At 48.9% G+C, this 13,821-nt stretch overlaps 1 protein-coding gene across 1 annotated transcript in view; it reads right to left on the bottom strand.

The window, feature by feature from the left end:
- The window catches only part of DHRS12 (dehydrogenase/reductase 12), a 36,048-nt gene extending 25,584 nt beyond the window's left edge, over positions 1–10,464 (bottom strand). The window contains 4 exon segments of the mRNA XM_066383617.1: positions 759–804; positions 806–841; positions 2,055–2,147; positions 10,318–10,464. Coding sequence (XP_066239714.1) covers positions 759–804; positions 806–841; positions 2,055–2,147; positions 10,318–10,464 — 322 coding nt within the window.
- Between the last annotated feature and the right edge of the window lie 3,357 nt (positions 10,465–13,821).

Here is a 13,821-nt window from a genome sequence, read left to right on the forward strand (position 1 = left end):
GGTAAGTGGCACTCACCCTGAGCATAAGCAAATTCAACTAGATCATTGGGTCTATAATCTTCATACAACGTCAGGGTGGTTACCTCTTTTGCAGACCAGCCTGAAATTTCTGGTGTACTGGCACTGGTCCACAGATCGACAGTTTTTAAAACACTGCTCTAGAGGGTGTGTTAAAAAGCATATTTCCTGGGCCCACCTCCGAGTTTTGGGCTCAGTAGGTCTAGGGGTGGTGTCCAAGTGCACATTTATACCACGTTCTCCAGTAACGGTGATGCTGCTGGTCCTGTTTTGAGAGCCACCAACCTGGCATACAATGAGCCAGCCTGTCGTCACTGAGCAGGAACCGGCCCCTGCTGTCCTGGGTTCTGACTGAATGCCCATCTTGATGCGTCTTCTGTCTCAGGGCTGTGCCTTCCTCAGCCCCGGCAGAGAGTTCTTGAAGCTGCACTTCTTCTGTTTTCACTCTCTACCTGAGACGAACTTGTTCTCCTCGCCAAAGTGTCTACAAAGAGCCTTGAACTTTCCAGGAAGAAAAAAAGCTTTAACAATACTAACTATTTCTGGCATTAACACATATTATAAAAGAGAAGGTTTTATGAAGAAAAAACAATGTAGTGAAGGATAAACTTAAAGCAAATACAATCATGCCAAGGACCAAGAGCCCCAAACGTTGATCAATGTTTTTCTGATCCTTCTATGGTGTCAACCTTGTCTATGTTTATTTTTCTAAAACAAACAAGGAACCCACATATACTTACCCAGAGTGTTTGTAACAAAGTTTGTTTCATGTCCATTTTCTTCGGGGAGCTCTCTTATTGACCATGCAACCTGTATTATTAATCTAGAAATTGCACTTGCCATTTCAAAATAAAAGAAAATAGGGCCAAAGGACTTGTTTCCAAAACTCACACCTCCACTGCCACCACTGGTCCCACACTCAAGTAATGACAATTGTCCCTTCATATCAAACCCCTTCTAGGAAAATGCTACTTGTACAGAAGGCTCAGCCATAGAACTGTGACGAGATCTCTAGGTATAAAGGTTTGGTCGAGCAACCTAATTCAGAACAAGGTGCTCTGAGAATTTGTTGAGATCAGTGCCATCCAATAGAAATATGTAATTATTTCTAGAAAGTAATCACATTAAAAAGGTAAGAGAAACAGGTAAAATTAACTTTAATAATATAGTTATTTAACTCAATATATCCAATAGTATAATTTCAACATGTAATCAATATAAAAATATTACTGATAGTTTTTTCCCCCACACTATGTCTTCAAAATTAGTTGATTCTTACACTTATAGCACAACTCAGTTTGGACTGGTTACATCTTAAATGCTCCATAGCCATTCTGGACCACACAAGCCCAGACCTTGGCCCACACGTGGCATTCTGGAGCATTTAGAGACCGTGGGGCCCTGGCTGGTTAGCTCAGTCAGTTAGAGCGTCCTCCCGAAACGACAAGATTACAGGCTCAGTCTCCGGGCAGGGCAGAGATGGATATGGGAAGCAACTAATGAATGCACAACTAAATGAAGCAACACATGAATGATTCTCTCTTTCCCTTCTTCTCTCTGTCTCTCTAAAATTGATCAATAAAATTTTTTTTTATTAAAAAAACAAAACAAAACTATTTGGGTAGAAAAGCAGCTCAGTTCAAAGTGCAGTATCTGGGGGGAAGAGCCGGACAGCCTCCCACTGGCCCCTCCGCTCTCTGTGGACTTCCACGCTTGTAGCAGGCATTCTTTTAGACTGAGCTTTCTGTTTTCATTTCTCCCTGAGCATCTAATGTTAATATGCCAATCCCAAAATCTACAGAGCTTGGGAATGCAGATATAAAAGTTGTAATTTTATAAAAAATGGAACAGCCCCATCCTCCCACAGCAGTTAGCCCACGGACAGCCTCTTCCTTTCCCACAGACCTAAGTCACGTGCTCATCAGACCGAGTCTGGTGAGTGAACACGATTGCATGAACAGGCCTCACCGTGAAAGACTCTTAAAAGAGGTCAACGTAAAGAGATTCAGCCTTTCCCTAGGTTTATAAAACCTTACCAGAATATTGAGTTTATGTTTCTGCTTGAAATTTTCAACAAATTTCCAGATTTTCTTGGGATCAAACAAGTCCACAATGTGCAGAAAGATGTTCTAAACCAGAACAGGAAAAGAAAAGTTGTAAATCCTTTTAAAATATATATATAAACTAATATTTTTTAAATTAAAAAATACACGTACCTGGTTTTAAAAATCAAATAGTTTGGAATGATGCAAAATGGAAAGTAATAGTTTCACTTCTCAGAAATAAACCATTGTTCACAGTTTCTTGTGAATCATCCAGAAATATTTTAAGCATTTAAAAATAATATTATATTATTTAAATAATATCTTAGACATATTTTAAGTATGATATATATATATACATATATTAAGCATAATACATTATACATTTTAAACATACTATATTAAGTATACACATATATGTGTGTGTCCCCTTTCCATACAAATAGGATCAGAGTACACACTGCTCTTTCTCCTCTTTCACTTAGCAATATGTTCTGGAGATGTTTTTGGAGATGTTATTTCTATTCATGGCTACTTAACATAATTTTCCATGGATGTGCCATAGTTCTCTGCTGCCAATCATTTAGGAGTTTTTGTCAAGATTTTGCTCTTGAGATGATATCTAAAGCCCTGACTGGATAGCTCGTTTGGCTGGAGCATTGTCCTGGAGCGCGGAGGTTGCCTGTTCATTCTCTGCTCAGGGCACGTACAGGAGCAGCTTGATGTGCCTGCCTCTCTCAAAAGAAAATTAAGAAAATGAAAAAGACGATATCTAAGGCACATCATAACTACAGGAAGACGACTTCCTCTGTGACTCAGCCCTTCCTGATGATGCACATCAATTTCTGCCTTGTGTAACGGCTACCTCTGGACACAGCTCCCTCCTCCACGACACTTAGAACCCCTTGGTGGGAGAACCAGGTTGGATGCCCCACTTTTCCCTATGGTGAGACACACAGTCACACGTGCTGATGATTAATGTCTGTTGGTTGCTGTACCCAGCCCAGGAATCAGACTTGAATTCTCAGTATCCAGTGGGCACGAGGACATCCACTCTGACTCCTTGTCACCAACTGCAGCAGAGCTTCCTGCTGCTGCGCAGACCAGAGACCTGACCCTGCAGGTGTGATTCTGAGCGACAGCCATAGTTCCTTCAATAAAGCAGAGGGTTCAGTGCCCTGCCTCGGTTTCTCCACTCACTGAGCCATAGAACCCAAGGCTATAATCATCATTTCTTTCTACTGACCTTAAAACATTATTTTCTCACCCTGAGACAAAGGCTCAGAGAATGAGAAAACAGAGAAAACCCACATTTTCATGTCTGCATGAAAGTCTGCAGTCTACTTAACTTCTGTGTCCGGCGGAAGTGAAGTGTGGCACCACTGAATTTCACTACCTGCAGGATAGCGAAAGCATGGTCTGTACAGGACCAGGTCATTTTAAAAAGCCTGTGAAGGCCCTTGCTCAGCCAGAGCAAATGCAGGCTGCCGATTACGCCTGAGCCGGCAGCGAGCCTCTACCAGGGCCTGCAAACGGAGTCCAGACACCTAATCCTTTCACTCAAAGCCTCCTCCAAAATTGCCCTAGAACACCCTCCCTCCCCACTGCTGGTTAATACACAAAACCCAGGTTCAAAAAGCAGGTAAACTAAAATCAATTCTGCTTTCAACGTTCCACAACCTCCACGAGCCTTCTGGAAGCTCCCGAGGTGTCTCAGCATTAAAAGGAGGTAGCAGCAGAGAACAGAGAATCACTGTCCCAGACAAATCAACCATGGAGCCAGGTAATATGAAACATCGTGAAAAGATGAAGGAAATCGTCCGTCTCTCTCTGGGAGGAAACAGGAGGCCAGAAAGCACCCAGAAGGAGAGGCCAGCAGTTGCTGTGACCAGGGGGCAGCACTAGGAACAGATACATGAATGTATAAACCTGAACTCCGATGGATCTACCTATGACAAGGCTGGCCGAGTAGCGACTGGGCACCACTGTACTGACTCTGACGCTCTGGATACTGAAGTTGGTTGCTGAAATTGGACAAAACTCAACTGAATCCTTTTTGTGGATGAGCCACCATCCAACTGCTGTGGAGTCCTGGAGTCATGAGAGGACACCACGGGAAACCCTCTACTCAGCTCAGAGGGTGAGTCTGATCGGCAATGGGAAATTGTGAATAAAGGTACCCTCAGAAGTAGACATCATTACGTAGGAATGAGATGGTAGTCAATATTGATGTCAAGTACTCGGGCAGCTCAACCAGTAATTGTCAAGAAGTTGGAAATTCATATCCACACTGGCTTGGAAGAGACGGTGAGTAGAAGCCCATTCTTCATCTCAGTGATCTAATGTGGGTGGGCAGTCCCACAAGTCCGAGGGCCCACTGACTAGCAACACCTTCCAGCCACGGCGGCAGTGTGGCGGGAGTTAAAATATTGCCCAGGCTCTGCAGCTCTGTGATCTTTCTTCTCAAAACCTTGAACTCCAGCGTAATCATGAGAAAAACATCAGACAAATCCCAAAGGAGGGGCAGTATACAAAATGCCAGACCAGCACTCCTCACAACCGTCACGGTCACCAAAAACTAGGAAACTCACAGACACTGTTATAGCCAAGAAAAGACTAAGAGACATGATGACCAAATGGAGTGTGGCATCCTGGCTGGGACCTGGGGGCAGAAAAAAGATATTAGGTGAAAACTAAGGCAATCTAAGTAAGTATGGACTTTAGTTAATCATAATGTATTGATATCGGTTCATTAGTTGTAACAAATAAACCATACTAACATAGGATGTCAACAAAGGGGAAATTGGGTAGGAGGTAGATGGGACCTCCACTATTTACACAACTTTTTTGTGCATCTAAAAAATTATTCCAAAAAAAATTACTTTAAGAGGAGGGGAGAGAGGGAGACAGACTTACACGGGTGCCCCAACTGGGATTCACATGGTAACCCCTGTCTGGGGCCGATGCTCAAATCAACTGGGCTATCCTCAGTGCCCGGGCTGACGCTTGAACCAATCGAGTCACTGGCTGTGAGAGGGGAGGAGAGAGAGAAGGGGGAGCAGGAGGGGGAGAGAAGCAGACAGTCGCTTCTCCTGTGTGCCCTGACTGGGGATCAAACTCGGAACATCCACAAGCCAGGTGGATGCTCTATCCACTGAGCAAACTGGCCAGGGCCCTGTTCCAAAATGTAAAAGCTTATTTTTAAAGTGTTGACTGAGGGTACAAAAGCTTGGAATCCTTATAACCAGGCAGCCAGACAATAATGAACGGCCACAAGAACTGAAGGAAGAGGGTCCGCTCTGATTTCCTTTTGCAGAACCACTGGGAACACTGAGCCAGACACAGCAGGCTGGTGAGCAGGTGTGCTCTCTGATAAGCACTCTGCCCCAAGCCAGTGTCACACTCACCCTCTCCAGAAGGGGCACCCTGGCAGGATAGTCTACACACCCAACCTTACCAAGCCAGTGTGGACAAGCAGCCGATTCCCACCACACCTGTGCCATCCCTGGTGCCCCATGTGCCCAGGCTCAACTGACTCAGCTGGCCTGCCCAGGCCCTCCCGGCCATGGGACCACTGCTCTTTGATGTCCATCCAACCACACAGCCAGGACCAGTCCCTCTAGTGCCTTCAGTGCTCAGTCATATACCCTTTCTGTTTCTGGGAGTTTGCCAGCTTCCAGCCCCTGCTCAGTCTGCGCAGAACTAGGGAACTTGAAGCACAGAATAAATGCAAAGCTGGGAATGGTAATAATATTAATATAAACAATACTGCTTACAGCAATAATAATAGCTTCTCCTACAGATTGAGAGCTGTGTGTCCTAAATCAGCGGTTCTCAACCTGTGGGTCACGACCCCGGCGGGGGTTGAACGACCAAAACACAGGGGTCGCCTAAAGCCATCGGAAAATACATATTTATTATACATTTTTAAATAAAATATGTATTTCCAATGCCTTTAGGCGACCCCTGTGTTTTGGTTGTTCGACCCTCCCCGTGGTCGCAACCCACAGGTTGAGAACCGCTGTCCTAAATAAATACCCTGAACTTGCCATGTCATAGCACTTACCATGTTATGTCAGTAAGGGTCTAACATTGAGCTCTTCCCACAGAGGGAACCGAATGCAGGGACTGGTTTCCCAGGGAATGACATAGGGTGAGAACTCAATGGGACAGGAGAAAACCCAGAGATCAGCAACAGCAGGAAGCTCCTACCAGCCCTAGGCTGGAGGGACAACAGAGGAGCTGAGGGGGACCCAGCCCAGGAACCAGGGTGGCCTCCAGAAGGAAGAACCACAAAGGAGACTCAGCTGTTGCTGGGAAGCAGGTGTCTTGTTTTTGCCTTCCTCCCACTACCAACCTTCCTCTAATACCCTCCCACCCCAGCCCACTGACCACACCCAGCCAGAGCTGGCTGATGTGGGTCCTGGAGAAACACATTGCAGGGTCCACACCATCCTCTCCCCCCACCCCCATGGTGACACAGCTGGGCAGGTAGGCCCCGACCGGTACCCAGGCTTCACTGACAGTGCTTGTTGGTCACTTGAACGCCACAGACTGTAAGGGGCTGTATCTGCCTCTGTCATTTCTACCTCCAGCTCCTAGTACACTGTCTGACATACGGTTCATACTCAAACAGCTGTCCAGCAAGGAATGAAGTATGTCACCCCTGTTTTTCAGATGAGGAAACAGGTTTCCGGGAAGCAAGGACCCTGCCCAAGCTCACAGGGCTGGTGAGTACAGACCAGGGACTCAGTTCAGAGCCCAGCTCTTCAGCACTCCCACGCTGTGAGTGATGACGGGGCGGAGCTGTGCCCGGTGCCTGTCCACAAAGAGGGAACAGGGAGGGGCAGATCGCTGGCACAGCCTGGAGGAACACTGAGTCAGGGAAACCACACCCAGAGGGCAAGCAGACAGGCCCTCTGAGCCCGGGCCCTCCCGCTCTCAGTGCTGGAGGCACTCAAACACAGGAGAGGAGGGGATTTCCCAGGGTCTGTGCAAATCCCACCTCGTGCGTGTGTATGTGCGTGTGCATCGGGGGTGGGCGGGCAGGAGGTGAACAGCTCCCTGTCTCCCACCTCAGGAGACCTGTCTGCTCCTTCTTCAGCTCTATCCCTCCCAAAGACAGTGGCCTTGGTTACAAGAACAGCTCCATATTGTAAACAGAACCACGTTGCTATCTTTTTCCACAGAACCCCACTTTGTAGAAAACGTGGCCCAAACCACCGCAGACTGGAATGCAGGTGAACCCTTCTCTGCCGGTGGCCCCAGATTGGTATTCTTGCCGCATCTTGGAGCAGCACGACCGAAGGTTATCAGCAGGCAGAGAGCCAGCTTTCCATCTCAGGAGCTGCAGCCCAGAGCCAGCGGCACTTGCAGGCACTAGGAGGGTTTATGGCCCTCAGGCTGGGCCCCCCTCAGGCTCAGGCCAGCACGCAGCCTCCGGAAGGCATCTTCGGGCCTGAGAGTAGGGGCTCCCGCTAGAAGGGAAAGGAACAGCTAGCTACTCGCTTTGAAAATGCTATTGCATAAATAATAATAATAATAATAATAATAATAATAACCTTCAAGAACAGATGCAAAATATTCCATTCTAGATTGGAAGGGGATCTTTTTTCTTTGGACATTGTCCAAGCCTGAGGGAGTGGGGGTGCTGTCTGCCGATCCCGTCTCCTCCCTGGGCCCCTCACTTGTGGTCAGTGAGTGAAGCAGGCACAAGAGAGAGGAAGAAACTCCAGCTGTGAGGAGGGGCAAGATGGAAGGGAGGATATTCTCTAGTGACAGTAAAGGGATGTGGACACTGAGGGCCAGCCCCAGGGGCCCCTTCTCTCCACTTTACAGTGGGGGTTCAGGTTTGCCACTCAGGGCCAACTTCATGGGTACAGTCTGCGAAGGTCCCCTGTGCTTGTTTGAATGCTGTGCCTCTCTGTGTTGAAATCCTTCATTTTTACACAAGGGTCTCCCATTTTCATTTTGCACTGGACCCCACAAACTTTGTAGCTAGTCCAGGTTCCGCTCTCTCAGAAGTGGAAGACCACAAAATGCGAGCCAGGTTTGAAAGCTCTGGTTAGAAAGCGGCTCTCAGCAAGATCAAAAAGGTCGTTGTCCCTCTTCACTGGAAGGCCTTTGGGTCAGCCTGCTTGCAGGCGCCTGAGCCACCCTCCACAGGTCTCAGTGACGTGGGCTCCCCCTGGAGGAGAACCCCCAGCAGTGCAGCTGGGTTCAGCCCCTGGCTGAGGCTCACAGGCAGCCCAGGGTCAGGACCAGACCTCACAACCCCAAGTATCCCGGGTCAGACCAAACTACTGAAAAGCATGCCTCCAGCTTTCCATCAGCCTAGGCTCCCTGCAGAGAAGACACACAGACACACAGACACAGGCCCCTGCCCTCGCATGGGCAGGGGTCCACCCCCTACCACTTACCACAGAGGCATGAAACCCCCATCAGGAGGGACTGAGAGCAGCTCACCTGGTTACCACTCTCCCTGATGATCTCACCTTGGACACCTTCGGCTCAGTCTGGATCTCAACAAATCAGGTGAACTGTGCCACCTGGTGGAATTGAACAAAACACTGCATTATAGTGAAAGCTGTAACTCCGGAGACCAGCTTTTCCAAATGAAGAGTTAAGACGTATGGGCTCACAGAAAGAATACCTGAAGCTAAGACTGTTCCGGTGATCTAAGTGGACGGTCCCTACTGTTAGAGCCGCAAGTGTGACAGTGACGGTGGTCCTGGAACCTTCCCTCTTGCCCATCAGCGCTGACAGTGCATCTGGGATCATGTCCTGATTTTTTTAAAGGGTTGAAACACATGAAAGATAAGAAGTGCTTTTCTCAGTCACACCTGTATCCTTAGCTTCTCCCAGGGAACCTGCCACAGGCCGTCCTTTATACTCACCTGGAGTTTTTAAAGCTCCAGATGACAGGCCCAGGCCTGGGTAGGTTTCAGAACTCCAGGTGTGTCTAACGTTGAGAACCACTGGCTTAACATGTAGCAAGGACTCAAAAATATTTATCACTGGTTGAATCTGTAAACGGCACTCAGGCTATTTCAATAAAGGCCATAATATCGTCAATTGAGGTTTATGCAAAGGGGAAAGCCTTGGCTAGGCAGATAAGAAGTAACCGTTATGGAAACCTGCTTCCTTCACTGAAATGGCTCACTTTATTAAATGGGGTCTGTTTCATGGGAAGCGGAAGGTAACCACTTAACTGACCACTCTGCTCTCTGACCTCCCCTGCAACACTTCAAAGCACTTCCAGGTGTAACTTTGCAGTGAGTCCTCACCTTGACTAGGGAGATAATTTTACAGCTCCAAGCGGTATAATATTCTTCTGGAAAATGTCTTACTTGATTTTAGAGAAAAAATAAAAACCAAAACATCTTGAGCATCTTGCAGAGTGATAAAATTTCAATCTATTTCCCCAACTTCTGTTGAAACATCCATTTTTCCCGGAGAAGAGGCTCTGAGAGACGTGCAGGCTTTTCTGGCCACCACAACCCCACTTAGCGGCCAGGGCAGCTGAGTTCACGCAGGGAATTCCGGTATTCACCGGGGGGGGGAGGGGGACGTCAGCTGATGGAGTCATTTCTGGGCGCCTAGAGAGCCGCTGCACGGAGCCAAGGTTAGGGGAGTGGGCCCGGGAGGCGGCCCCACCTGCTCTCACCCTGCGGTCTGGACAGCAGGGCAGCAGGAGGAAGGAAGGTCAGCGTACTCCCCGCTCCGGTTGTTCTGGGCACACTGGTTCTTCACTAGCACCCACAGCCGCACTGCAGTGGATGCCCGGTCTCCTCCCCACCCACCCCTTCATGTTAAGAAGACATGAGGTAGGGACGAGTATCCACAGTTTTTAAGTTCCACTCGTGATTCCAGCCCAGGGTTAGCTGGAGACTCTCACTGCTCTTAATCAGAAAGCGCTGTGACAGGAGGACACGGCGGGGCTCTGCTGTGAATTAATTGTTGAGGAAAGGCTCCTCTGGTCACTCACTGTTCACCTCTTGTTTAAAGCTCAAGGCACAGCTCAGCAAGCTGGCAACGGTGCCACTCAACACAGGACTATTATCTAGGACTCCTGGCCATGCCAGCACAGCCCTGCCTGACCTGCCTGTGACGGGGCCGCCGGCTGGCCACGGGACACAGTGGACACACGGGCCACGGGACACAGTGGACACACGGGACACAGTGGACACACGGGCCACGGGACACAGTGGACACACGGGCCACGGGACACAGTGGACACACGGGACACAGTGGACACACGGGCTAGCAGGCTGCTCCCCTCGCCTGGCTGTCGCAATGGCAGTTGCTTTTCCAATGCCACTGTTCCCTCTGGTGGCCAAGAAAGCTATTCCAGGAACTTGGACCACCAAGTGACCAGGAACAAAGTCCTTAGATGCAGATTCATAGCCACCCTGGAAGCAGCGGAGCCACACGAAGAAGGGCTGTTTGAGGAGCCCGAGCACAGAGCTGCGCAGGGGAGAAGACTGAAGGGGGTGGGCATGGCTGCCCTCTCCCAGCACTCACATAGCCCCTTCCTTCCTCAGCTCCCCACTTCTCTCCTTGACCACACAAACAACACCATTTTATCAGCCCCTACATTTTCTGTACCATTAGCTTCCTGTTATTTGGAAGTTCCAACAATTTGGAATCCAAACGACCTTTCTCTACTGTCTCTGATACTGCAAAGTGCCCTCCCCTAACACGCCCCCAAACCCAATCTCCTTTTATAGATGGATTGTTTTTCTTTTTTCCATTTTGGGGGCGGGGGAGGGGAGCTTCCCAAATAACTGCACAACTCTAGGGGGCACCATTCAGCTCATTGTGTTGGGAGCATCTGCATTAGGACAGCTTTCTGGCAGAGAGCAAAGCACATTGAGGAGGAGGTGTTTTTCTAATTTGCACAAAAGTTCCATATGGATAGATGCAACCCTGAGTTCCTTAACTGTTTCTCTCTGCCTTTTGAGATGCCTCTTCTACCTTTACCTGACTCATATTTCCTGGTCACAAAATTGGCTGGGGGAGTTGGGGGCAGAATGGAGAGGGACCAGCAGGAGGAGGCCCCTCACACAAGGTGGGCTGGGGTCTTAGAGCTTGCCTCAATCACTCAATAAGCTCAGTGGTTTCTCCTCTGCACACAGAATGAGACTCTTCCCTGAAGGTTCTACAACCAGCCCAGAGCTTCCCACATGCCCTGTTGTTTATACACAGGCTGCTAACAGCTGGTCTCCTGCCCCACACCCTAATATAGCATGGCTGTCAATTACATGCCTGGACACTGGTGAGGAGGCCAGAGAATGTTTATGAGCTTGGGTCTGGTTTGGAAATCATTGCCATGGAGGAAGTCATCACCCTTGTCTCACCATCAGGAGACCTGTAAGAATACTCTTGCTCCCACGTCTGTAACTCATCTGTGATTTGTCCAGACTGCTGATAGAGAACACCCTGCCCGTCCCTTCTGCTGTCAGTGGCCCACTTAGTGGGGTATGCAAAACTTGTTACTATTCTAGAGCTTCCTGAAAGGTTGACTTGAAACTAAAAATAATATCAATAAGGGCTCTGGCTGGAACAACATGGGTTTTAATCAAAGCTCTCCCTCTTACTAGCTGCGCAATCTCATACGTTGGCTTCACCTTCCCGAGCTCCTGTCTCCTCATCTGCAGAAAGGGGACAGGATAAAGAGCTATTTCTTGGGCAGCCTAGGTGAGATAATGTATGGAAGCCACTTATCACTGCACTTGGAATAAATTAAGAGCTCAATAAACAGTAGTTGCCATTATTGTTACTATTATCAATAGTAACATTAAAACCTTCCCTGTGCAAAATTGAGCCCCTCATTTGGTCCCTCAGCCCTTCATATCATTAGGGACATTGAGAGCGTTTTAAATCATAACCAAAGAGGAAGCTGTAAGATTTGTGCCCCGCTACAAGTGGGGTCTCAGGATCACTGATTTCTTTTTTTTTTTCAGAGGCAAGAAGTTCCTCAGAAAGAGCCAAGGCCTTCTAGGAAGAGTCAGTAAATAGGGGCCTCTCCAGGAGAAAGCACTGGTGTGGAGCAAGTGAGAGCTTCCCAAACCACAACAGGGCCAGAAGAGCAGGGCCCACAGAACAGGCAGTCAGCTGGCCCCAAAGATCCCCTCCTCCAGGGGCAGGGACCTGAGAGGCTTTTCTGTGGGTCGACTCGCCAGAGGAGCCCTGACCCTCGGGTCCACCACACTGACCCTTAGACTAAGATTTGCTGAGGGTGGCTCCTGTGAAATACTATAAGCCTCTTCCTCAAACTCCAGCCTGTGAGCTGTGGCCAAGCAGGTGGGGCCAGGCTGGCCTATAGGACCCGTCACACTCTCCTTCTGTTCTTTGTCTTCAACATAAGCATTTCTTCAGACCTAGGTTGGGCAAGTTTAGGAGACTGACTAGATACTGCTGCTTAGGGGTCCGACATCAGAAATTTCATGAAAGTCCCAAGGGGAAAAAAAACCCTGTAAACCCAAACTACAGACACTCACAACTGAAATCAAAGTAAGATGTTGTCTTTCCCTCTAGTTCACCAGCTGCACAGCTACAGGGAGACATGCACTGAGGTTGTACCCTCCACCTCCATGGGAGGCGGGGACTTTTAGAAGCATGTTTTCCTGGGGGGTGGAAGCTGACTCACACTCTCCACGCTGCATTCTGGAAACATGGAAAGACCCAGCAAACAGTGGCCGCTGCCAGGGTACATCCCTTTGAAAGAAAGAGGCTGCCAGAGTACTTGCCTAAACTTGGGGAGCAGGCCTTGACGCTACACTCCCCCCCCCCATTCTCTGTAGCAGGGACACCTGAGGAGGGGCTGCAAGTTTCCCATAAGCATGTGGGGTGAGGTGAGGCGAGGGGAGCAGCAGCCACCGCCTGCCCTTGGAACATGCCTTGAGTCCTATACAGTGGAAATTTGCCCAGGCTGCCCCAGGAACTGATAAGAACCTTAGCACAGGGAGAAATCTCTTAGCCATGCCTGGGCTGCATGTGAGAATTACCTTGGGAATTATTTTACAAGATGTCAGTCTAGGCCCCAGCGCAGACCAACTGAATCAGAACCTCTAGGGGTAGAATCTGAAAACTGGTACACTGTATTTTTAATGCTCCGGTGGTGATTCACTCACACAGGGTTGAGAAGCAGTGCATAAACCTAATTAACTCTAAGATTAAAACCATCTCTGCCCTGCGTTGCTCAGTTGATTTGAGCATCATCAGGATACACCAAGGTTGCAGGTTCCATCCAGGGTCAGGGCACATACAAGAAATCAACTAATGAATGCATACATAAGTGGAACAACAAATAAATCAATGTTCTTTTCCTCTCTGTGTCTCTGAAATCAGTTTTTAAAAACCTCTCCATCCCCCGGAATTGGCCACCTTTAAAACCGCAGTACGGTAGAGTCCGACCAGGACACAGTGAGGGTGAGCATGGGGCGGTGACACCATCCAGCACTGTTCACCAACCTGGGTGCAGGGCCCAAAGCGCCCCTGAAACCTGCGCTAGAACGTTTCAGCTGGAGCAAAAGGTCACAGTCCACAAACCTCGTTTTACTCGTGAGAAAAAACACACCCAGGAAAGTAGTCGGCTAGCAGTTTAGAACTAGCCTGGGCCGAAAACTGCCCCAGCGGCTGGCAGACGTCCGGGCCGCCTGATACCAACGGGTCCAGCCGGGCGCGGCAATGCTCCGCCCTGGGTGCCAGCCGGTCCCAGAGCGCCGAGGCGCTGGGCCCCCGGCAGTCCCCCGCACCG

This window comes from Saccopteryx leptura, chromosome 4 (assembly GCF_036850995.1).
Source record: "Saccopteryx leptura isolate mSacLep1 chromosome 4, mSacLep1_pri_phased_curated, whole genome shotgun sequence".
Classification (NCBI taxonomy): Eukaryota; Metazoa; Chordata; class Mammalia; order Chiroptera; family Emballonuridae; genus Saccopteryx; species Saccopteryx leptura.